The sequence below is a fragment of the Magnolia sinica genome, chromosome 1, assembly GCF_029962835.1.
Source record: "Magnolia sinica isolate HGM2019 chromosome 1, MsV1, whole genome shotgun sequence".
NCBI lineage: Eukaryota > Viridiplantae > Streptophyta > Magnoliopsida > Magnoliales > Magnoliaceae > Magnolia > Magnolia sinica.
In genome coordinates this window covers 119002843-119029667 of record NC_080573.1, presented here as the reverse complement: position 1 = coordinate 119029667, position 26825 = coordinate 119002843, and the positions used below count along the sequence as shown (strand labels likewise).

Below are 26825 nucleotides of genomic sequence, written 5' to 3'. Positions count from 1 at the left end.
TTCTTCTTTTATTGCTCAGATATCCTGCATATTTCTTTTAGCGTTACACATGTTCATTTCACATTGTTCTACTTTTGTCGCATACCATTTCACATGATGCACGACTCATTAATGCTTTTTTCGCTTTGTATTTCACGCCCTATGCGACGCGGCTTGCTTTAACCTGCATCCATAACGCCCCAATTTAAACAATGGCATCAGACGGTCTTGTGTGATGCATTGCAATATCGTACTAATTGGTGCCATTGGTACATTTGAACTTGTGTCCAACTATAGAAGTTGTGTACGGGGCCGATGTTCTATAGATGGTAACGGCTTGCATTGCGTTAGCTTGCATGCTGAAGTAAATGGATGCAGCAGGTAATATTGTCAAAGGCAAGGGTATTTTGGTCATTTCGCAGCAGAAAATATGGCATTGTCATTTTGTTAAATAATCGAGGGCAGTTTGGTACTTCTTGCTCTATAACTAACACTCTCTCGACGCCCGACCCCGACCGATTTGGAGTTCCTCTTCTCCTTCCTCTCCTCTCAGGGCAGATTTTCCCGGCCATCTTCGAAGAAATTTCGCGTTCTTTTTTGGCGGGAAAGATGTCTGGTAAAGGCGCGAAAGGTTTGCTAATGGGAAAGGGTTCAAAAGACAAAGATAAGAAAAAGCCAGTCTCCCGTTCTTCTCGAGCTGGTCTTCAGGTCCTTCTCTCTCGATCCTTTTTCTTCGATATCTTTGAATATGTATTCTGGTGATTTTTGTTGGGTTTTTTTTTTAACTCTCGTAATTTTAAGATTATTTTGGGAGGATCGGTTTTTTTTTTTTTTCGTCACTTGATATGGAGAGCAAGGGTTTCAGATATATTTGATTTGAATCCACGGCCGGCGATTCTAACTTCTGGGTTTTCTGCGCGACCTCAGATTCGAAGTGGGTTTTTGAATTCGTAGCGTTTAGGCTTGGTTTGGTTCTGTTTTTTTTTTTTTGGGTGTTTTGCGATTTTTATCAGGAGTGAAAAAATGCAGGAAAGATTTAAAGAAGCGGAACAGAAGACTAGAAAATTCAGGAATCTGGATGTCGATAATTGAGTTTGAGAAGGAGAGTGTTTGGTCTCATATCAGATTTTGTGGGCCGCATTTGGTTGCATCATTGACTTGGTTTCAGTAATTAAGTTGCAAGAAGTGGTAGTGACTGATCCTTACATTTTCTAGTTAGAAATGTTGGTTGTCTTTTGATGTTTTTGCATGTATCTATGTTTTGATATAGCTTTAAATTATGGAAGGACTATTTGGACCAATGAAAAAATAAAAAGAAAAAAGAAAAGAAAAAAAGAAAAAAAGAGGGATGGGTCGTTTGGATGCCTGTGTTGTTTACACCTGAAAGTGAATTTCAGGTGTAAATTGTTTACACTTGTTTGGCTGTAAGTTGTAAAGCACTTACTGGTAAACAATTATGTGTTTGGGTAACATGTAGGGGCCGCTTGGATGCCTGTAACTTCTGTAAAATGTAACAAAGTTACAGGTAAGTAAGTTTCAAATGATGTTTGGGGGAGAAAAGTTACAGGTAACTTTCTCTTAGCCTGTAACCTTCTTACAGGAAAAGGATCTGAAAATCTCAAAGGGAGAAATGTTGTTTTTCAAGTTACTTGTAACTTTCTTACAGGCAACGGTTTGAAATTTCGAAATCGAAATTTCTTTGGAGAATCGCAGGTGCATTGTGGCCATTGAAGACTCTTGAAGGATGAGGCGGCCAGTAGGTTTACCTGTATTGAAGCCAGTAGGTGGCCTTCTCCCTCCCTCCCTCTCTCTCTCTCATCCAGCTCCAAAACAGATGCCCTAAAACCCTCTTTTGATTTTGATTTTTTCCTTTTCATCATTTTTTAAAAATTATTATCTTGTGTGGGGCTTGAGATGGATTTGGTTTGGCTATGTCGCTGCTATAGCCACGTGGCTACTAATTGGTGCTTCGTGGGGCCCACCATCTTGTATCTATTTTATCCACGCTATCCATCCATTTTTCCAACTCATTTTAGGGCTTAATCCCAAAAACGAGGCAGATCTAAACTTCATGGGGCCCACCATCTTGTATCTGTTTTATCCACGCTATCCATCCATTTTTCCAACTCATTTTAGGGCTTAATCCCAAAAACGAGGCAGATCTAAACTTCAGGTGGACCACACCATAGGAAAGCAGTAGTAATTGAATATCCACCATTAAAACCTCCGAGGGCCCATTGGCCACTGTAATGTTTATTTCACATCCAACCTATTGATTAGGTCATAAGGACTTGGATGAAGGGAAAAAACCAATTAGTTTGATCCAAAACTTTCGTGCCCCCCAAGAAGTTTTTGGTGGTGGGCGTTCAATCAACACTGTTTCATGTGATGTGGTCCACTTGAGATTTGGATCTACCTTATTTTTGGGCCCATGTCATAAAATGATCGTAAAAAATGGATGGACGACATGGATGAAACACACACATTATGGTGGGGCCCATGGAGCACCGACACTAGGCACCTGGCTACCCACAATGTTAGAAGCCAAACCACAACTGCTACTTAATGGTTCTTAGTGGGCCCCATCATGATTTGTGTTTTATCCATGCAGTCCATCTATTTCATATTATTATTTTAGGGTATCATCCCAAAAGTGAGGAAGATCCAACTCTCAAGTGGACTACACCACAGGAAATAGTGGTGATATAATGCTTACCAATAAAAACTTTCTAGGAGCCACTGTCATGTTTATTTCCCAGCAACCTGTTGATTTGGTCACGTATACTTGGATGAAGGGAAAACACAATTTCTAGCTAATGAATACGTGGCCTACTTTTATGTAGGTATTTTGCATATGTGGGCCCACTTTTATGGGCCAACTGATGATTATTTTAGCCTAAAAATTGGTCCAACTATTCATTTAAATGGGCTCAATAAGATGACATATTTTTATTTAAACTTTTTTATGTGTCAATTTGATTTTTAAATGATTCTTTACTTGAAGCTCTGGTTGGTGTGAATGTACAGATTCCTACTTATAACTAAGTTACAGGTTACTCAAACACAAAAACTAAGTTACTTGTAAGTTACAACTTACATCCAAACATGATTATTTGTAACCTATAAGTAAGCTACATGTAACTTATAACTTAAAAAACTTACTGGCATCCAAACGCAACTGTAAAGTGTTTACTTGTCAGAAAAGTGGGTATTCACACCAAATAGAACTTGGAATGGTAAATTGCTCCAAAATCTTCAAATCTCATGAAAAGGCTAGACGGAAGATTTGGCATTGGGTTGAGCCTATCGAGATAAATCTTTGAGTCAATTCTTAGGCTAAACCAACCATCAAGTGGACTACAAAAGTGGGCCTACAAATTCAAATTACCTATAATGTGGAGCAACTGGTTAATGTAAACAACAAGCAAATTAATAGGTGATGGATGATATGTCACATGTTTATCAACCATTGATGCTGCCTGAATATTTTTTTTTTTTTAAAGAAAAACTTTAGTAGGCATATTGTGATGGACGACATGAAGATATTTAGAAATTACTTAGAAATTGGGCACTTGGCATACAATAGCCAAATTATGGGTCCAACATGATGCTCACGCAACCCAAAGCTTCATGGAGTCCATTGTGACTCTTGCGTGAAATCAACTCCATCCATCAATTTCGCCAGCTCATGTTAGGATGAGAGCAAAAAAATGAGGTAGATCCAAGACCCAAATGGGCCACACCATTCTAAATAGTGGGGAGGGAAACACCTACTATTGAAACATTCCAAGGATTCACCGTGATCTTCATATGCAATCTAATTCGTTCATAAGGTGATTCTCACTAGGATGAAGGGAAAACACAAATATTAGCCTTATCCAAAACTTTTGTGGGCGCCAATAAGGTTTCAATGGTGGGGTTCAATCCTCACCAATCCTTGTGGTATGTCCCACTTGAGTTTTATATCTACCTCATCTTTGGGCTCACATCCTAAAATGATTTAACAAAACTGATGGACAAAGTGGATGTCACATGGACATTGAGGTAGGCCCCATGAAGCTTTTAGTTATACGGACTACGTGTCTCAGGGGTTACATGCAACTTGTGAGCTTCTTTTTTCTTCCTTGATTGCTTCTAAATAGCGGGGAGGGAAACACCTACTATTGAAACCCTCCAAGGATTCACAGTGATGTTGATATCCAATCCAACCCAACCCATTTATAAGGTGATGCTCACTAGGATGAAGGGAAAACACAAATATTAGCATAACTCAAAACTCGTGGGCACCAATAAGGTTTCAATGGTGGGGCTTAGTCCTCACTATTTCTTGTGGTATGTCCCTCTTGAGTTTTAGATCTACCTCATCTTTGGGCTCATGTCCCAAAATGATTTGAAAAAATTGAAGGGCGGAGTGTATATCACATGGACAATGGGCCCTATGGAGCTTTTGGTTACACGGACTATGCGTCCCAACTCCCAAGGGTTACATGCAACTTGTGACCCTCTTTCTTCTTCTTAGATTGCTTGTCGAATATTATAGTGGCGCGGAATTGTATGAGAGTGTAGCATGATTGGCACATATCGAAGCGTTCATTTGAAGGGGGGGACATGGTTTTCCTAAGGTTGCAAACCGTACTGTCAATCTTCTCTCCTTCAAAGGTTTAACGAGAAATTTGTTGCTCGTTTTTTTGGGCCTTACAAAGTGTTGGAGTGTATTGGGCCAGTCGCATATCGCGTAGAGTTGCCCCCTAACACTAAGCTACTTCCTATCTTCCATGTTTCTCTTTTGAAGAAGTATGTGGGTTCACAGGTCACAATTAACCCCACTCTCCCAACAGTGTCTAATGCTAAAATTATCGACCCCATTCCAAAAGTAACTTTAGATCATTGTTGGTCCTGTTAAAAGTGGAAGATAATCAAATAAGTCTTGGTGCAATGGGATAACCTTCCCTCTTGAGAATGCTTCATGGATTATCTAAGATAATCTTTTGCAGCAATTTTCCTATGTCAACCTTGAGGACAAGGTTGTTGCTCAAGCGGTGGGGAATGTTAGGATCCATGGTTCAATTAGTGGGCCAAACCATTTAGATTAGTAGAATGAGCCAAGCAGCTTCACTTAAGATCTAGAATAAATTGTTATCTGTGAATTTGAATTGTAAGTTTGAAATAATGGTCTAATAATCAAGGGAGTAGTTGCATTTGATTGTAGGGAGCGGATTAGCCTTGAGTTTGAACTTGAACTTGGGATTCACCTCTATTTTAGGGAGTGGGGTTAACCTTGAGTTTGAATTTGGATTTTGTTGATTGTAGGGAGTGGATTACCCTTGATTGTCGGGGATATAATTAGCTAATTTTCAATTATTACTATTATTTTATTGCGGACAATTATTTATGTAATTCTCATCGATTGATGAAAATATGTGAATTTTTCCTAACAATTTTTTGCTTGATTGCAAGAGGGACGGCTCATCCTAGAATTTGGGCTAGTTATCATAATCATCTGATTATGGTTTTACCACACAGGCACACGCATATTTGGAACTCAAAGTGTCAACAATGACGGGATCTTGTGTTGGTTAGATTAGGTAGTGATGAAAGACCTTCTAAACATGAGTCACGGTCAAGTTTATCGAACAAGAACAAGAGATGAAATATTGTAGCCCTTAGAGCAAAAGGGCATGCTCAAATGGGTGGTGATTAGGAACGCATGGAGAGGATGGAGGTTGCAATGATAGATTTTCTTTGGTTGAATTCAAAATGATATTGAGTCATCCAATAATAAAGATATTCTAAGCTTGTTCGAGGGTGGAGGATTGCTTTCAATTGGATGTCATAAAGATTGATGATTTCGATTGTGGAAGTTCCGGAGTCATCCATGGGTAAGGAGATCTAGAACCCTTGCCATGGATGCTTTTGTGCCAATCAAAGGTCAAGAGTTGGTATCAAGGTAGGGTTCAAAATAGAAGGAGAATGAGTTTGAGTGTTATTGGTCTACCTAGTTTGGGAGATTCTATTGAACGGTCTGCTTTTTGGAGATCCATAAAAGTACTTGTGTATTGGAAACATTGAGCTCCATGTTGTCCTTGCCTAGGGTTTTAACTCACCTAGCTGATCTTGTCACTTCACAATTTTGCATGGAGGTCTTGATTTCAGGATCTCAAAGGTGAAAATGTGGGCAAGGGAACAACACTTGATGTCGATTGTGCTGGTTAAAGCTAGTGAGGTGGAAGAGTACTTGGGGTTGAATTAACAATTCCACAATGGGTAGAATTGAAGACAGAAGAGTTAGGACGATTGTTAGGGACATCTTTCCAGAATTGGTTGTAGCAATCTTCTTTGGATGTGTAGCTCCTACTATGCTTTTGAGCCTCTTGTTACTCCTAACATCATCCAACCCTACCATGATTCCACCAATATGATATTTAATTCAATCATCGACATCATCATCTAACCCAACTAACTGGGGTTGGCTACATGAATCATGTTCCTCCATTCCACTCTATCAATGACCATATCCTCAATTAAACCATAGGTCATCAAATCTTTACTTCTTCCCACCAATGCCCTTTTGGGTATTCCCCCTTGCCCTTTAACCTTCAACTTGAGCCAACCCACTCTTAATCGGTGTTCTTGGCCTTTGATACACATAACCAAACCATCTAAGTCAACTTCCTCTCTCTTATTACTGATGCAGACATCAGAGTGTACCAGCGTCGCTGTAGGAGAGCCCCAGGCCCTGGCCCAACCCAGCCCACACTTTATTTGGGTGATCACTACTTGGGCCTGGCCTGTGGGCCACTTTGAAGACCCCATGTGCATAGGATGTGCATCATGAAGGTCCCAGATTGGGAGGATGCACATGGGCTGCATTATTTGGAGTGCCAGGATAGTTTTTGAGAGTTTTGGTTGAGATCCAACCGTTGGATCGCGTCCGATCACGCCACCATGTGATCAAGTCCTTTTTTAGTTTTTAGCGTCCATTTATGTTTTGTTATTTTTCTGCACATTTTAGTTGGTTTGGATTTCTTAATGGGCCCCTACTTTGCTAGATTTTAAAAGGGGCATGTTGGTCATTTTACTTTTAAATGTAAAAACTCTACTTAAGGGGGCGAAACGTCCAACCCTAGGAAGAAAAGAGGAGTACACGTTTGTCTTCTAAAGAGAAGCCTTTCTTTCTTCCATGCGACTTGGAAGAATCCTCCATGAAACTTGGAGCAAGGTGGTGAGATTCCATCTTTTTGTGGGCGTGCGACTCGCTCACGTGTTTATCTTCTGCAATGTATGGTCTTTCCTTCTCCTTCTACTCTTTAAAAAAAAAAAAAAAAAACCTCTTTGATCCTATCTAGCCTAAATCCTTCAATCCATTGCACCCAAAACCGCAACACCCTATGTCCCTGCCTCATACATAAAACCTACCCCAGACCCTCTCCCAAATTCCTCCCATAACCCTCAATTCCCAAATTACAGATTTATCCCACCCATGTCCCACGGGATCTTCATCTCCTCTAAACATAGTTTATGTGGTGAGTGAGTATGGTAAATTCTATGTGTGTATGAATCTGCCCATGAGTATTTTGTTGATATTCCTTGCTAAGGGGTTGTTCTAACAACCTTGACATCCTTTGATTTAATCTTTATATGATTGTGTGCATATGGGAATGATTTCTAATGAAATGACATGAATTTTTGCTTGCTGAAATTACTGTTTGGTGAACTGTTTTGCTGAAATTATTGTTTAGTGGGCTTGGCCCATAACCCATAGGTCCTATGATCTGTATGCTTTGAATTGTCCTTTGAATAATCTCATGTGAAACATGACATCCATACATGTATCCTACATCAATTACTTATTGGGGATACTCTTAAATTCCTACGAATATGTTCACTTCTAATTGCTACTCCTAAGTTCCCTTGAATATGCTCATTTCTAATTGCTACTCCCAAGTTCCCTTGAATATGCTCATTTCTAATTGCTACTCCTAAGTTCCCTTGAATATGCTCATTTCTATTTCTATTCTTCCTCATCTTGCCATTTATCCATCTCAACATCCTCATTTCAGCTATGCTTATTCGATGAGCATGTTGTTTCTTGACCCCCCAACATTTTGTACCCTAAAGCATGGCTGGTCTTATAGCTTTCCCATAAGATCTTTCCTTCAATTTGAATCGTATGACAGCCACACAAAACTCCAGAGGCAAATCTCCATTCCATCCACCTAGTTCTAATTCTATGAACAACGTCCCTCTCAATCTCTCATTCTCGTGAATCATCGACCCAAGATATAGGAAGTGGTCGCTTCTTGACCATCAATCTTAAGCCTTAAGTTCCTGTTTGGAACACGGAATTAAATGGTATGGAATTGCATCGGGCGGAATTAACACCATTATTGCATAATGATTAGATGATTGAAAATACCATGGTATTTTGACCATCCAATTCAATGTTTGGGATCAAACTCGTCCTTCGGGAAAAATACTGCATTAAGTGAAACCTGTGTTTGGTGGACCATGGAATTGTTATCAATGGAGCAGATTTCACAGTTGATGTCTGTTACCTGTATGCATATGCAGCTTGTTTGTCACGTATAAAAGGAGTATATGGATGGACGGTGTGGATAAAACGCATGCATCCATGTGGGGCCCACAGATGTAGTGTATTTCAAAATCTACCAACAATTCAGCTGTATCTCATGATGGGATTGGATGATATGGTACCTGGATTAATCCATTCCTTTCCATCGTTTCCAAATGCTGGATGGTATTTACATTGGACCAAATGCAATTCCATACCACCTAATACACCTAATCCCACGTTCCAAATAGGCCCTAATTGATTCCTTGTTTCCATTCCCATTTTTTACTAAAATTACATTTCATATACTCTGTTTTTATTTGGCTAATTTTAAAACATTTAGATTCTAAGGCACCCTTCCATAGTTCTAGCTTTGCGCTTACCCCCTTCTCCCTTGTCTCCAAGCTATTCCATAACGGCCACCATCATTACCATTATGATACGTGCCGTAATATCTATTACGGTTTTTTTTTTTTTCCTTTATTAAAAAGCTATTTCGTCCCTGTAACGGACCGTTAGGGGGCCATTATGGTTGTTACATGCTCATTACGGGTCAATTTTTCCACAACGCCTGTTACAACCACGTAATGCGTAATGGTTACCACTGTTGCCATTACGTAACTGTTTTGGGTTACCTTGCTTGTCTCATTATTCAAATGTCATATACGAACAACATAAACTGTGAGACGTCTTTCCTTAAATGCCTATTTAACTCATCCATAGCCAATGCGGAAGGTATGGATGCTGACCCATAGTGTAGGCCTATTGTAATTGGAAATACACTTGTCTTTCCACTAGTGGTCCATACATTAGATACCACTCCCTCATACATCCTTAACCATGTCAATATATGATATATCCTCTCAATACTCTCTCTCTCTCTCTCTCTCTCTCTCTCTCTCTCTCTCTCTCCAATAGTCACCAGGTTATAACTTTATGGACCCTATCATATGTTTCTATAGGTCAATAAACACCATGTGGATCCTTTCTCCTCTTCTCAAACCTCTTCATCAACAGTAAGTGAGAAATGGCCTTGATGGTTGACCTCCTTGGCATAAACCCAAAGAAAATTTCTAATACATTTGTCTCATGTCTAAATCTTGGTTCAATCACTCTCTCCAAAGGTTCCACAGTATGACTCGTAAGTATAATATCAAGATAGTTCATCTTTGTATGTCTCATTATTCTTGTAAATAGGTATCATAATACTTTTTCTCCATTTGTCTGGTATTTTCTTCATTCCTACAGTCTTATTGGACACCTTACTCTACCAAAACAAGCCCATCTCTCCTCTGAACTATAAACCTCTATTTTTATGTCATATTTAACTCAATAAAATTTGTATCATCTGTAGTTGTTTGCCATTTTTGAGTCTACACTTAGTTTTTTACCAAAGGTTCTTTGTGGATTTAAATGCGAGAGCAAGGAGGCGGCATTTCAAAAAATTCAAGTAGGAAGATTTAGGAAACATTTGTATAAGATAATATTATAGGATGGATAGCATGTGTTTATGTTTGAAAAAAATGCAGATTTACTTATTTCGTGATTGTGCTCATAGAAGCTTTGTATATCTTGATTCATTAAGGACAAAAACCATAAATTGCAGAATGAATAAGAGTTAAAGCTGTTGTCAGTGGAGCAATTGGAAGGCATTTTGGTATCTGGAGCAAGAGGGGTTAGGTCCGTATGAGGCAGGAGCAAGAGCTCCAGCATTGGTATTAGAAAATTGCAACCTAGAGGAGATAATCTGGGTGATGTTTTGGTGGCTCATAATGTATGCATGCTAGATATAGCATGGGCATAATGAGTATGTGTACAAGTGGAAAATGCTTATGGTTTTGTTGATTGGGGATTCTTTAGTTGACAAGGAGGATAGGTTGCGGTCTTTGGTGGAGCAAGTGGATGGGAAAATGCATTTCTTTAGTTTGGTCATCTTTATTCTGAAAGGTGCCCCAACAGTCATTTAGCTTTTCCTATGACAATGTGACCCCCGTTCTCATCTTTTATTCTCTATCCTTTTCATTCTAATCCACAAAATAATTTGGTTGGAGATGATTGAGAGGTTTGGAGTTGAAAAGTCTTTGTTGTATGAATCACTTCTCTCTCATTTTACTTTGCTCTTGTAGGAGTTTAACACGTACCACATTCTAAGAGAAGTCATAGGGCAGTTTTTGGACAATGGACGTTTTGTGGAGGTAGAGTCCTTCCAATGGTGTTACTTGTTTTATTGCAAGAAGGGTTCATTCCTTGTATTCTATAATCATCTTCCCCATTTGCACGCTGAATCTTTATGGGACATGATGGGGAAAGGCTCAAAAGAGCAGCAGAAGCCATTTTTTCTCTTGATGGGGACATCAACTTTTCATGGCAACCCTTTCAAGCTTACCCTGGAGAGGTGAAAAAAAGAATTGCTGTGGAATAAAAGGTGGGCTGAAATTTGGGTGTAAAAGAGGTTTGTAGGCCAAAGAAAATGGGGAATTAATAATTGGAAGGTAAAGGGTTATGTATATGGTGGATATTGCTCGGTGAAGTGGCTTAGTTGCATGATCCTCTTAACTAGATATTGCTCCCACTTCGAATTTGTGCTCCCACCTCCTGCTTCCTTGCTGTTTGTACTTGCTAAAATTTAAAACAATCACTTCCTAGCCTCCACACCTGAATCTGTGGTCAATTCTCAAATCCATTGTTGATTCACTTGGAGAGTCAGAGAGGAAGAAGGCTGCTTATGGGGAATTGGCTCCAGACCATCGGAGATATGGCCTTTAGGGAGTGAGATTTCAAAATGGCTACTAGATTAGATGGTTGGCTGTTGATACAAACCCAAGGCCCACAATGAGGCCCAACATGTGTTGAATTTGGGGGCTGTTTGTTGGCGTAGGTTTAAGGTTCTACAGTTACTTTTGGAGGATTCTAGTTGAAGAATTTGCTGATTCTTTGAAGATCTTAGGGGCTGATTCTATGGATTTGCATAAGCTGTTTTTAGGCCCATTACGTTTTGGCAAAATCTTTGTAGATTCATTTGCTGCGATTTTTGGTAAATTTGATTGATATGGAATCAATCTAGTTGTTAGTGAATCTTGTTAAAGATTTTTTAATAATAAAATCTTTTTAAGTGGAAGGCCCAAAAGGACATGGATAGAGGTGGTAAGAAAAAACTTGATGACCTATGGTCCAACTGATGGTATGGCCCTTGATAGAGTGGAATGGCAGAACAAGATTCATGTAGCTGACCCCATTGTGATGTCATTGACCACAAGATTCAAAGCTAAGTATTGGGATGTGGTGTGATATTGTCCCTATGGAAGTGTGTCACATTTTGTTGGGGAGACCATGTCTCTAGGACCTAGATATGGGGCATTTGACTCAAGGCTAACTCATATTCCTTAAGTATAGTGTTAATGTCATGTTACGTTCGATGAAGTAGCTTCTAACACTCGAATCTAATAAAGAGGAGGGATGGACATTGTTTGTGGACAGATGTTGTTCATCATATAGAAGTTCAAAAGAAGAGAAGTGAAAGGAGAAGATCAAATAGAGCAAAACCAATTCCTGTGAAGCTATGAATGAACATCTCACAGGGAAGATATATAAAGAAGGCAACTTGGTTAGGGTTTTCCTATGCAAAGAAAGCTACTGTAGGGAACTTCCCACAGATTCGAGTTTAAGAAGATCAGTTCATGCTGAGTAAAGAGGAAAATGGGTAACAACACCTGTAAGATCAAGTCAGTAGATGACTTTGGATATTTTGTTGATTTTCAACATAGCTGATTTGTTCGAGTGCCATGGCAAGTTTCTTGACATGCAAGATGAGGTTATTGCTGATTTGGGCAAACTACTCCTGAAGAAAAAGAACGAAGAAGTTGAACAAGTGTCACATATTAGGACTATCGGCACTCAATGAGACCAATACAAGCAGTGGATATGAAATGGAAGAACAAGACCCATTTTAAACAAACGTGATTCATAGAAGACACTGAATGTATTGGATCTGGACCTCTATTGTTAATATGAAGCCCAAGGCCCACCATGAGGCCCCATGTGTTGAATTTGTGGGCTGCTTTTTGCTGATTTTTGGGCATAAATTTTCAGAGTCTACAATTGCTATTTTTGAAGGATTCTTGTTGGAGATTTGCTGCTATTTCTGCAGGGTTGATTTCTGGGTGCATAAGTTATTTCTTGGCCGTTACATTTTGGCCAAATCATTTTACGTTCATCTATTGCCATTTTGGGTAGATTTGATTGATATGGAATCAATCTAATAGATGGGAATTCTTGTTAAAGATTTAATAAGAATTTTAGGACGTTACTTTAGGATTTATAAATAGGAGTTGTTCTAGGAAGTAGGGGCACTACATTTTTCTGATTTTTGCGGAATTTTGCTTGATGCTTGTAATTGAGGAAGTTTCAGTTTCAATAAGTTGTTTATCCCTCTCTATTCAAATACTCGTGTGGTATGCGTTCTTCGACCGTCTTAGTGATTCGGGTATCAAAATCTCACTGATCCGATAACCGGATTGTATCAACTGTTTATCAAACTAAAAGCTCGTTTGGCATCTCTGCTCTAATCTAATAAGAGCTTTTTAAATAAGAGTTACTCTAATAAGCTTTTTCTTTTTATAAAAAAAATAAATAAATTTAGCTCTTATTTTAAATAAGCTTGTTAGGTAAAATTAGATTTTCAAAGCAAAAAAAAAAAAAAGAAGAAAAAAGCTCTTATATGAAATAAGCATGTTTGGTAAAACTTCAAAGAAGAACTTTTTTCAAGGGTAGTTGATGTCATTTTTAAATATTAGAAGCAATTCAAACAATTGTTTTGGTGGATCTCATCATAGATTGATTGTGCCCCAAATGGCAAAAGAACGGATGGCTACGACATTTGGGCCATCCATTATGTTTGACATTGGATGTGGATCCTCCATCATATGGAGTCCACCTTTGATTTGGATCGTCCATCATGTGAGCCAAACCTTTAAAGTGGGCCATCCATCATGTGAGGCTTGTCTTAGATATGGACCATTCATCATTAGGAGTTTTTTTTTTTTTTTGTCCACATTAAGCTCTCATCATTGCACATAATAGGAGTTGACCTTTGACATGAGCTATCCATTATGTGGAGCCCACTTTGATGTAGGTCATCCATCATGTGGGGCCCACCATCAATGCTAATTGTCCTCTATGTGGGGAGCCTCAATGTCCACTACCCATCACGTGGAATCCACATTTGATGTGTCCATTGTGTGGGCCCCACCTTTGAACTGGGTTGTTCATTGTGCGGGGCCCACTTTTGATGTCCATCATCCATCGTGTGGGGCACACCTTTTATGTGGATCATCCATCATGTTGGACCACTTTAGATATATTGTCCGTCATACGAGACTTTGGATGTGGAATGTCTAGTAGGTGGGGCCCACTTGATGTGGATTGTCCATCATGAGGGTCCACACTTCAGTGTGGGTCATCCATCATGTGAGGCCCACTCTGTCCATTATGTGGGCCACCTGGATCTGGGCCATTTATATGTGGGCCCCACTGTCAATAAGGGTTGTTCATCATGCGGACCCACCTTTGATGTCAACCGTTCATCATGTGGGCGCACCTTTGATGTCCATCATCCATCATGTGGGTCCCCACCTTTGATGTGGACCCATCCATCAAGTGGGGCCCACTTAACGTGGATGGTCCACCATGCTGGGCCACACTTTTATGTGGGCTATCCACCATGTGGGACCCACCCTAGATGTGAATTGTGCATTATGTGGGCCCACCTTGATGTGGACCATTCATCATGTGTGGGGCACCTTCAATACGGGTTGTTCATCATACAGGCCCCATCTTTGATGTCCACCATGTTATGAGATGTCTTAAATCTGTATATAATAAACCACCTTGGTCGATTAATCGAGCTAGCCTCGAATTATACAGATTGGTCTCTGGACAATTTTGGACATCCTTGATCGATCGAACTATCCGGTCGATCAATCAACAAAAATTCGAAAATATGTGTAAATTCTCTGGATTGTTTTGAGCATGTTCGATCGATCGAACATGGGTGCTCAATCAATTGAACATGGGCGCTCGATCGATTGATCGATGTTCTACTCAATTGATCGAACTATGGGGTTGATCGATTGACGACGTGCGTGGAACTGTGTAAGTGCGCGGATTGTTTCCTATTCCTGGTGCGACACTATATATATGGGTGTAAACGGGATTATGGGGTATTCCAATCGTGGGCTAATTGATTCTAGGGTTTGGGGCTTTGAAAATGAGGGGTTTTTTTAGCACGGTAAGTGATTTTATCTCTTGTACTTTCTGCTTTCATATTGATTCCTTGTCGCTTTTTGCCGTTGTTTTTTTTTTTTTCCCGTAATGGTTTTTCATGTAAAAATCATGTGTGCTTGTGATTACTTTGTTTATGTTTGCTTAATCTCGCATGATCCAAATACGAGGTTTGCTTCCACGGATTCCCAACAAGTTGTATCAGAGCTAATGTTAGGATTTGAGTTTGAATTGGGATCATGACGATTAAGGGATCAAACGTGAAGTATGAAATGGAGAATTTCACCCGGAAAAACAACTTTAAACTATGGAATGTGAAGATGAGAGGCCTCCTAGTTCAACAAGGGTTGCAACATGCACTGCTTGGTGTTGAGCAGTGTCCAACGTTTATGAGCGATGAAGAGTGGGAAGAGTTGGATGAAAGAGCAAAAACCTTGGTCCAACTATGTTTGGCGGATGATGTCCTCTACAATATCCTGCATCAAAAGACCACCACAGGACTTTGGAAGAAGTTAGATAAGTTGTACATGACGAAATCGTTGTTGAATTTTCTATACCTGAAGAAGCAATTCTATAATCTGAAGATGGCGGAGGGGTCGGATCGTAATGAACGCATCAACACGTTCAAACATATACTTTGCAAATTAATGAGCGTGGAAGTGAAGATGGGCAAGGAAGATCAAGCCCTAATTTTGTTAAACTATCTTTTAGAGTCTTGCGATAGCTTCGCAGACACTATGTGTCATGGTAGAGAGACAATTGATGTTGAGACTGTCATCTCGTGGATGTCAAGAAAGAAGGACAATGGTTTAGGTTCTTTAACGAATGTGTTGATAGCTAGAGGAAGGAATTCAGAGCGGGAGAAGGTAATTCGTCGCTTTCATGGTCCAAGTTTAAGGGCAAGGAGAAGATGGAAGTGTTGGAATTGTGGAAGACGGGCATATGAAGAAGGATTGCCGGAGTCCTAAAGCCCAAAAGGGAGATAAGACATATGCAACGCTACAAGAGGACAATGTAGCGGGGTCGAGTGAGGATGTAGATACTGGTGATGTTATGACCGCATTTAAATCCAACTATCTCAGTGACGAGTGGATTTTAGATATGGGGGCGTCATACTACATGACCTTGCATTAAAATTGGTTTACCACATATAACGATTGTGATGATGGCTAGGTGTTTATGGGCAATGATGTTGCCTGTAAGGTCGTTGGAATTGGATCGGTGTGCATCAAGATGTTTGATGTGATGGAACGTATTCTAACAGATGTGTGACACGTTCCTAACCTACGAAAGAATATGATCTTTGGGAACTCTCGAGGCAATTGAATGTAAATTCACCGGTTTTGATCGTGTCCTGAAGGTTTCAAAAGGGACACTCGTAGTGATGAATGCACAACCGAACGCTAACCTTTACAGGTTGAATACCGTATCGGGTGGAGCTGCAACATTTGTAGCGGAGTCCACTTCGGCATGTTTGTGGCATGCACGTCTAGGCCACAAGAGCAAGCGCAGTATGAACGTACTTTCTAATCGTTCCTTGATTCCTGCAGTTAAAAGCGTTGATTTTGTTATGTGCGAGCATTGTATATATGGTAAACAATCACGTTTATCTTTTAAATTGGGTAAACAAGTTTGTAAGGGTATTTTAGATTATGTGCATTTTGATATGTGGGGGCCGTCGCCCGTAATTTCTAGAGGGGGGTCATCATTTTTTATATCATTCATAGATAACTATTCTAGAAAGGTTTGGGTGTACTTTATGAAGTACAAGTCAAGTGTTTTTGCTACCTTTAAAGTGTAGAAGACAATGGTAGAAAAACAGTTAGGGCAAAAGTCGAAAATTCTGAGGACATATAATGGAGGTGAATTCACTTTAAATGAATTTAACCAATTTTGTAAAGATGAAGGGATCGTGCGGCATAACACAGTCAAGCACTCACTAGAGCAGAACGATGTGACAGAACGAATGAATCAGAGTCTCATGAAGAGAGCCCAAAGTATGTTAAGCAATGCTGGGTTAGACAAGGAGTTATGGACTGAGGTCATTAACATAGCATGTTACTTAGGGCCTGTTTGGATTTGCGTATTAGGGTGTATTGTATTGTATTCGGGTACTGTTCATGTATACGTTGGATGGTTTTCAGAATACATCCAAATCAATATGCCATTAATCAATGTTTGGATAGGAGGTATTGTTCGGGCAAGTATACAATTTCTTGTACAGATCAATGTTTGGATACGACGTATTAGGCCTGCATATTGTACAATCAATCCGGCATCATTTTCTAGCTGAATTTTCAGATCAACCTCCTTTTTTGGCCGAGTTTTTAGCCCCTCATGTGTTAAAAAAATCTCAACTTTCAATGAATTTGCTTCTGGAATATCTTTCTTTTTTGTGGAAGTGAAGATCGCAATTGTAGATAAAATCAAAGCTGAGAATGTAAGGAATGTTGGTGATGGAATCGAACTCTGAAAACCAAAAACCATTAAAAGAAAGAGTGCAAAAGAGATCAAAGAAGACAGAAAGAACATGAAGAAGAAGGAGAAAAACCCATTTGAATCTGATTTTCAAATGTTCTTTTCAAGATCAAAGATCAGAACAAGCAGTACAACAAATAAAAAAAACCTAAAAGAGAACGTTCAATCTCAGTCGTTCCCTATTTCTTGTATATATTTTTTTTTCCTTCTAAAACTCAGATATTAGAAAAAAAGAAGAAGAAGAAATAACAGCAACTGATTTCAAAAACCTGTGAGGCAAAAAGATAAGAAAAACAAAAGAGATGGGCTTTCTTCTTCTTCTTCTTCTTGTTGGATTTGAAGAAGAAAACGACAGAATCTGATCCTATTCACCAACAAGAGATGGGAATAAGAGATTTGAAGGAGAAGAAGAAAAATTATTTGAGTTTTAGCTGTTTTCTTTTTTCTCAGAGAGAGGAGCTCCTTTTTGGAAGAGATAGGCATGAAAATTGGCGAAAACACAACACATTGAATAGGCCGTACAGATGGCAGTCGAGACATCTGATGATACATTACAATGGCTGCGTTTTTTTGGTTCCGCGCTGTATTAGCGTGTATGGTTTTCCACGCATCTCCACTCCAATCCAAACACCATAAATGTCAAATCAAACCATATAATATCATACAATCCCACCTAATAGCGAATCCAAACAGGCCCTTAGTGAATCGGTCGTTGTCTATGCCGATTGGTTGTAAAATTCTAGAAGTGTAGGGTGGTCATGATGTTGATTACCCGGGCTTGTAAGGTTTTGGTTGTAATGCTTACTCTCATGTACTGTCAATTGAGAGAGATAAGCTAGACTAAAGGGCTAAGAAGTATATCTTTGTTGGCTATGATGATGGTGTGAAGGTATTCAAGTTATATGACCGGATCACACGGAAGATCACGATTAATCGTGATGTTAGGTTTGATGAGTATTCTGTTCCGTAAGGAAGATCATAGGGAATCAGATAAATCAGCAGTGATCGATGTTGAAATTGACAAGGATGAAACACAAGTTGAAGGTGAGCACTAGCAATAGGTATAGGAGCAGGTGGAGTAGCCACATCTCAGGAGAAATTCATCGCGAGATTGCAAGTTGCCAACGAGATATAAAGATGACTTGAACATTGAATTCGCCTTTATTACAAATCAGGGGGATCCGTCTACCTTTTAGGAAGTATTGGATGGCCCAAATGTTGAGAAGTGGATGGTGGCAATGTAAGAGGAGATGGACTCTTTGTACAAGAATGAGATGTAAGAGCTGGTGGAGCTTCTCGTCGAGTGTAAAGCGATCGGGTCAAGTTGATTTACAAGAAGAAACAGAATAGATACAAGACAAGGTTGGTAGTGAAGTGGTATGCTCAGAAAGGAGGTATCAACTTTATTGAAATATTCATGCCAGTTGTTAAGTAGTTATCCATCAGGTTTGTGTTGGTGCCGGCTGTCTAATTCAACCTTGAGCTGAAATAGATGGATGTGAAGACTTCTTTTCTACATGGGAAGTTGAAAGAGCAGATCTGCTTCAGAGTTGAAAGAGCAGATCTACGTGAAGCAACCAGAGGGGTTTGAAATTCAAGGGGCAGAGGATAAGGTTTGCAGGTTGAGGATGTTGTTATACGGCTTCAAACAGGCGCCCATGCAGTGGTACAAAAGGTTTAATACTTTCATGATGGGTCAACGATTTACCAGAAGTGAATATGATCATTGTGTCTACTTCAAGGCACTGAATAATGGGCAGTTCATTGTCCTAGTATTGTATGTTGATGACATGCTTATTGTCAGCCATATCATGTCTGAGATCAATGTATTAAAGACTTAGTTATCAGGGACATTCGAAATGAAAGATTAGGGGTCTGTAAAGAAGATTCTCGGCATAGACATACACAGAGATAGGGAGAGGAGCATATTACAATTATCTCAAGTGGAGTATCTTGAGAATGTATTGGTGAAGTTTGGGATGGACAAGGCTAAGTCAGCTAGTACACCCCATGCTGCTCATTTTGGACTTTCTTTAGAGTAATGTCTTATTACAAATGAAGAAAAACAGATTATATCTCGTGTGTCGTATTCGAGCATAGTTGGCAGTTTGATGTATGCCATGGTCTTTACGAGACCAAATATTTCACATGTAGTCGGTGTTGTGAGAATATACATGTCAAACTTTGGCAAGCAACATCGGGAGGTAGTGAAATGGCTACTTCGTTATCTACAACGTATAACGAACTACGTCTTGATATTTCATAAATCAGAGGGAAAGCTTGTAGGGTATGTTGATTCAGACTACGCAGGGAATGTAGATAACAGAAGGTCGACATCCAGTTACTCGTTTGTATTAGCGGGTGGAGTGGTTAGTTGGATGTCGAAGCTTCAGTTTGTGGTTGTTCTTTCCACAACAAAAGCTTGAGTGTATGACTATGACGGAAGCATTCAAGGAAGATGTTTGGTTGCGAGGAATGATGAACGAACTTAGGCTTCAACAAGAGGCTGTGCTAGTTAATCGGGACAACGAAAGCACAATTAATTTGGCGAAGAATTCGGTTTATCATTCTAGAACTAAACATATTGATGTTCGTCATTATTTTATTCGATAGATGCTTGAGGAAGGTGGTGTCACTCTTAAGAAGATCCACAAGAGTGTGAATCCGGTGGATATGCTAACGAAGGTGGTTCTTGCAGAGAAGTTCCGATTCTGTTCGACTTCTCTGGGTCTAGTGAAAGGTTGATGAAGACGGTACACGAAAAGCGATGGCGATAGAGAAGCTATGATGGATGCCAAATTAGAGATGGAGTTGTGGTTCATGATTGTAGATTGAAGTCATGGTGGATATTGTTATGAAATGTCTTAAATCTATACATGAAACAGGGGTTCGATTTATCGACCACCTTGGTCGATCAATTGAGCCCACCCCAAATTATATAGATTGATCTCTGGACAGAAATACAAAAATATGTGTAAACTCTCTAGACTATTTTGAGCATGTTCAATCGATCGAACATGGGTGCTCGATCGATCGACAGCGTGTGTGGAACTGCGTAAGTGCACGGATTGTTTCGTATTTCGGGTGCGACACTACATATATGGGTGTAAATGGGTTTAGGGGGTATGCCAATCATGAGCTAATCGATTAGGTTTTGGGGAGGTGAAAACTAGGGTTTTTCGAGCACTGTTAGTGATTCCATCTCTTATACTTTTTTTTCTTTCATTGTGATTCGTTGTCGCTTTGTGCCATTTTTTTTTTCCGCAAGGGTTTTTCACGTAAAAATTGTGTGTGCTTGTGGTTACTTTGTTTATGTTTGCTTAATCTCGTGTGATCTAAATTCAGCGTTTGCTTCTACAGATTCCCAACACACCATCCATCATGTGGGTCCCACCTTTGCTATGGATCGTCCATCATGTGGGGGCCACTTTTCCATGGATCGTCCATCATGTGGGGCCCTCTTGATGTGGATAGTCCATCATGCGGGGCCACATTTTGATGTGGGCCATCCATCATGTGGGGACCCACCTTTGTTGTTCACCATCCATCATGCGGGTCCCACCTTTGCTATGGATTGTCCATCACGTGGGGCCCAACCTCCAATATGGGTCATTCATCATGTGGGTCCACCTTTTATGTCAAGTGTCAACCTTCCATCACGTACTCCCACCTTCAATGTCCCCAATCCATCATGTGGGTCCCACCTTTAATGTCGGTCGTCCATCATATTGGGCCACACTTTAATGTTGGTCGTCCATCATATGGGGCCACACTTTAATGTTGGTCGTCCATCATATGGGGTCACACTTTGATGTGGGGCATCCATCATGTGGCATCCACCTTTGATGTGACCACGCATTTTGTGGGCCCACCTTGATGTGGGCCATTCAACATGTGGAGACCTACCTTCAATATGGGTTGTTCATCATGTGGGTTCATCTTAGAGAGATTGTAAAGAGAAGAGAAGATGGCAAGGTGAGAATTACTTATAAATTTTAAGGATAAACTTGTAAAAGAATTAACTAAAAATGTCTACCCAGGGCCAAATAGGCTCTTAAAGAAAAAGTGACCTCCCCGTCACTTATTTTTTAAGAGCTTTTTGGCTAGTTTCTCAAAAAATAAGCTCTAAAATTAGAGCTTGACCAAACAATTTATTTCTAAAATAAGAGCTTATTAGTTTTAGAATAAGCAAATAAGCTCTTATTAGTAGAGATGCCGAATGGCCCCTAAAGTGGAGGAGATGTTCAAAAGAGAATAGGTTTTGGATTGGAAAGGATAACATGCTCAGGCTATGGAGGGATCATCAGTGTAGTGTTAGGGATATCGGAGAAGTATTTATGCTTTTGTGTCTATTAGTGGAGTTTGTGTTGAAGCTTGTTTTGAGAGGCAATGGGGATTGGTTTAACTTTTTCTTGCCTATAGATTTAAGGGAGGAACTAGGTCTTTTAATCTAGTTATTAGGCTAGTTAAGAGGGGTTGTAGATCATTAGATTCATATAGTTCAGGTTATGATTGCTAAAATAGGTTCGCAGTTTGATCTTTTTATATCATGTTAATTGATAGTGGTGCGGCTTTGATTGCAAGTAGTAGGCTGTTGCTTTCACCCTTCACCAACGGTGCTAGCTTCTTGATGGATTGTTGTGTTGGGCAAAGTTCTTGATTGACACCCATTTGTGCTCTGTGGATGTAGTTTCCCAAGAAGAATGTATTGTATTATGTAGTGGAAGAGATGGGGGACTATCTCTCTTCCATTATTATGTTGTAGGAGGGATTTGTAAATTTTCTTCTGATTATTTTCTGTGGTGTGGCACTAACTTCATTTTTGGTGTTTGGAAGAGCATTGGGTCGATTGGACTTGGCCTAGTTGACTCGGTTTCAGTTAGCACTAATAGGAGTCACCTTTATGGAATCCAACTTACATTTACCTGACATGACTCGACAGATGCTTGTATTGGCTGAGTTGTTTGATACAAATCTGTTTCAGATCAGGCACACGTGACTCAACTATTACATACTTGGGTGAAAACCATGTTTTTATGAAACTCTTCAACATTTTTGGTGAAGCTATTGCAATAATTGGTACTTAAATAGGTTGATGATTGCTGTCCAATGGTCCTACCAAAAGCTTGGTGAAGCCTGCAAGAATTGGGGAGCTGGGCCTTTTCAAGAAAGAAACAGTTCTTTGGCACATGTCCATTTGCTCACTGTTTGGCGTTGTGTAAATAGAGATGATTCCATTTCAGTTATGTTATGGTCAATGTCAAAAGAATAATAAGCTTCTTAATCAAATAGGTTTTCATTAGACTTAGAGTTTTGCACGGATCCATTGGGGGTTTGCTTAGGGATTAGTCCTTGGTGATCAGCAGTGAATTCTGTAAAGAGAAGGACAAAAGACCAGCGGCCTGCCCCTCCTACTGGAGTGTGGAAGTTAAAATTTCAGTGGCTCCTTCGACATTCCAGGGTTTAGTGCCTTTCAAAAAAAAAAAGAGAGAGAGATAAAAAAAAGAGAGAGGGTGTTGCTGTGTTGGCAGTTGCTTTTAGAGATGATTAGGGAGTTGAAAACGTCTTTCTCAGGTTCCTTAGGATGACCAAAGCAGAGATTAGGGTTCTTAGTGTGGCTTTGAGAATAATATTGAAGGATTCCCAGAATGTCACGTCTTGGGTGTCTTCCGAGCCATTGTGGAAGGATTCCCAGAATGTCACGTCTTGGGTGTCTTCCGAGCCATTGTGGAAGGATTCCCAGAATGTCACGTCTTGGGTGTCTTCCAAGGCAAGAGAGCTGAATTGATTTTTATCTTCAGCAGTATTCATGCTATTGCCTCTAGGATAAAATTTCGTTCGCCCACATTACAAGAGAGTTAATAGTGTAGTTGAGGTTTTGGCTGAAGGTGTAAAGCCGCTTGGCTCTTTGTATTGCCAGTGCTTCTCCTTTTTCTTGATGCTCTTTAATAAAATGTTGCATTAATTCTTAAAGAAAAGGTGAATAATGTGTTTCTTAAATATCTATGAATTCCCTCAATTTTCATAACTTTCCTGTCTTGCCAAATCTTTATTGGCATGACTCAGCCAAGTGTATCTTTATCATCGTGTTTTTTCATCGGCCCACAACTGCATCAGTTACCAGCACCAAGCTTTTGACCCTTTGCCGAGTTGTTAGGTAGAACGAGGGTATTTAGTTTCTTAGGAAGAGTGAGGATATTGGAGTTTGAATTCTAAAGGTAGTTCGACTACTGTATGAGATGTTAGTTTTGATGATGCTAATTTGACCCTTAGAGTAGTTTATGGGCTGCCCAAACAGTTCCCATGGTTGCAACTCTCGTTCAATTGCTGCGTTGGACAGAATCCTGACGAACAAACATTTGCACCATGTGGATTTAGTTGCTTGGTACGCGTGCTTTTTTCCTTTCTGCTAAATAACCAGAACAAGAATCCTGACGAACAAAGATTTGCACCATGTGGATTTAGTTGCTTGGTATGTGTGCTTTTTTCCTTTCTGCTAAATAACCAGAACAAGGATACCCCAACGATGGCAATGATAATCATGATTTTTTTATTTTATTTTATTTTATTTTATTTATTTATTATTATTATTTTTTTAAACGCAGATAATAGACCATTGACCATTTCTTCTCCTATGATCTTTTGTTGATTGGATTTGCCTTCTTTATTTATTTATTTTTTATTTTATTTATTTTTTTTCCAGTTGCACCGCAACATTTTAGAACCAGATGGGGGACAAAACTAGCAAGGCAGCCGGCCAGTATTTTTCTTGTTCGACTGCAGTTTGGACTGGTTGAGCCATTATGTCTTGATAGTCATCATTATTCTAAAATACAATTTATTTCATAATACATGAGGGAAAATATGCCCTAAATCAAGATGTCATTTTCATGATTACAGTAGAGTCTGGATGGTAGTTGGACCATTACTGTCGGGCTATCCTCGGTGACAATGACAGGTCTTAAGAACAATCCACAAGGATTGGATCGATCCATCATATACTTCGTCTTAGTTTCAAGAAGATGACTCGATCAATATTTTGTGGGGTACTCTACTGTCTGTTAGCTAAGTTTGTAAAGGCACAGTTCATGGGGAGGTCTTGGGCTTGAGTCCTGCTGATGTACTCGTTTCGGTCTGCCTGAAGTGAGATGTAGTCTGCCCAAGTAAAAAAGAAAACCCATGAGAGGGAACCAATCGAGACATGACCAGAGAAGAAATTGAAGAAATCCCGTACCAGCATCCTGCTAGGAAGGCATTCATATGTACTTTCACATAGGGTGTGCTCATGCTTCACATTGTCCAGTGCTCATTTGTCATTCAGTAGTTTATTTTTTTTTCCTTCATCTTCTTGGAGAATTAGAAGAATTTGGAATAACATCCGCTCCTTTTATATGGACGTTCCAGGTCAAGTACTGCAGTTTAGTGCCACACAACTGGGCAGTTGGTTGCATTTCAGCTTCTTCAAGCCATTCCTCTTCTAAATCATAGATCAGATGACACAAAAATCTACATTTGAAATTCTGTCAATGTTACTTGAAAAGTATCTCATTGTACTTGGAAATTATTCTATTGTTTCCCTTTTCTTGTCCCAGTTGCTCAAAGGGGTATGCTCCAGTGGTACCGGGCAGATGTGGGGCCCATGTGATGCGTACAAAAAATCCAACACATCCATCATATGCTTCAGCGCATCTGACCTCCCGGGACATAAAATCAGTCTGATACGTGAATCAGGTAGTTCACACAACAGGGAACAAGTTGGGAGGGAATGTCCACCCTTGATTTGCATGGAGGGCCCAACATGTGTTGTATATATGAAGTCCAGGCTATTCACACCCTTCACTTGAAGCTGAAATCAGGTTGTTTTGAAATCCAGGTGGGCCCCTGTGCGAATCAAGGGTGGGCATCCCATCTTACACTGTTCCATATGCAGTGGCCCACTAGAGTGTTGGATCCAGCTGAATTTTTGGCACTTGGGGGTAATATGAGGTGACACATCTGATGGATGGGTTTGGATGGCTCCAGGCCTCATATATGTGTGGTTATGGTGGTACCGGTGCCACTCGAGCATGGCCCTTGCTCAAAAGTCAGATTTCATTGCAGTGCTCCAAAATCAAACATGTTTTCTCCAAGAAGCATATCAAACATAACATATACTTGGATGTCACAAGTTCTGTTTTCCCCATTTAATGGGCATTTATTATTCATATCTGCAGTTCCCAGTGGGCCGTATTCATCGTCACCTGAAGTCGCGAATTGCAGCCAATGGAAGAGTGGGAGCTACTGCTGCTGTGTACTCGGCAGCCATCTTAGAGTATCTGACTGCAGAGGTGCTGGAGCTGGCAGGGAACGCGAGCAAGGATCTGAAGGTTAAACGTATCACTCCGAGGCATCTGCAGCTTGCGATCCGAGGAGATGAAGAGCTTGACACCCTTATCAAAGGAACCATCGCCGGAGGTGGTGTCATCCCCCATATTCACAAATCACTCATTAATAAGTCCTCAAAGGAGTAGATCTTGACTCTCTCTAATTTCTCATACTCTTGCTAGAGCTGCAGTTAGATCTTGTTGGTGTGGTCGTCTTGAGATGTACATCTTTGCAAACCCTATGGTTTTGAAACTTGTTGCTATCCCCTTTACTAATGGATGCTATATTTTCCCTTTTTTTTTTCTTACTAAAATTCTCTCATCTGGGTGAAGCTGGGAAATTTTGCAGTGTGTGAGAATTGTTCTGTTTTCTGTGCATTGTTTCTTTCTCTTCGTATCAGCACAAGGGTTGGGATTGGCTCAACCAACATACTTATCAACCAAAAAGTTGAAAAGCCTGCTTGGTTTCCAACATCATTAAGCAATTATCCGTCAAGTCTGTTTGGCTCCCCTCCTTCGTATCCATCATGTGGGGCCAAACCATTGATGTGCATCATTCATTGTGTGGGCCCTATCTTTGATGTGGGATGTGGGCCATTCATCACTATGGCCCAACCTTTAGTGTGCACCATTCGGTTTTACCTTTGATGATGGTCATCTATCATATGGGGCCCACCATCAATGTTACTGTCCAACATGTGGGGCCCACCTTCAATATCCACTGTCCATCATGTGCAGGCCACCTTTGATGTGGACCGTCCATCATGTGCGCCTTGCCTCTAATGTGGGTCATCCATCATGCAGGGTCCGCCTTGGATATGGGCCACTAATCATTAGGGCCAACCTTTGATGTGGGTTGTCCATCATGTGTGGCTCATCATTATTAATTGCCCCATCATGTGGAGCCCGCCTTTGATGTGGAATATCCATCATGTGAGCTCCACCTTCAATGTAGGTTGCCTGCCTTGGATATGGGTCATTCATCATTAGGGCCGACCTTTGATGTGGACTGTCCATCATGTGGGGCCACCTCAATATGGGCCACCCTTTATGTAGGGCCTAGCTTTAATGTCCACTGTCCATCATGTGGAGCCTACCCTTGATGTGGACCATCCATCATATCAGCCCGCATTGGATGTGGGCTTTTTATCATT

The 26825-nt window shown here is 40.2% G+C and overlaps 1 protein-coding gene across 1 annotated transcript; it reads left to right on the top strand.

Annotated features, from left to right (window-relative positions):
- The first annotated feature begins 336 nt into the window (after nucleotides 1–336).
- Nucleotides 337–26003, top strand: LOC131255670 (probable histone H2A variant 3). The gene is made up of 2 exons (XM_058256459.1): nucleotides 337–687; nucleotides 25522–26003. The coding sequence occupies exons 1-2, from the start codon at nucleotides 352–354 to the stop codon at nucleotides 25816–25818; spliced, it is 633 nt and encodes a 210-aa protein (XP_058112442.1). The 5' UTR covers nucleotides 337–351; the 3' UTR covers nucleotides 25819–26003.
- Nucleotides 26004–26825: the final 822 nt, after the last annotated feature.

Excerpts from the sequence above, each read along its gene's own strand:
- LOC131255670 (XM_058256459.1), top strand. The coding sequence starts at position 352 with ATGCAGCAGGTAATATTGTCAAAGGCAAGGGTATTTTGGTCATTTCGC. Across the intron at positions 688-25,521 it reads CTTCTCGAGCTGGTCTTCAG|TTCCCAGTGGGCCGTATTCA; the intron begins GTCCTTCTCTCT and ends TCATATCTGCAG.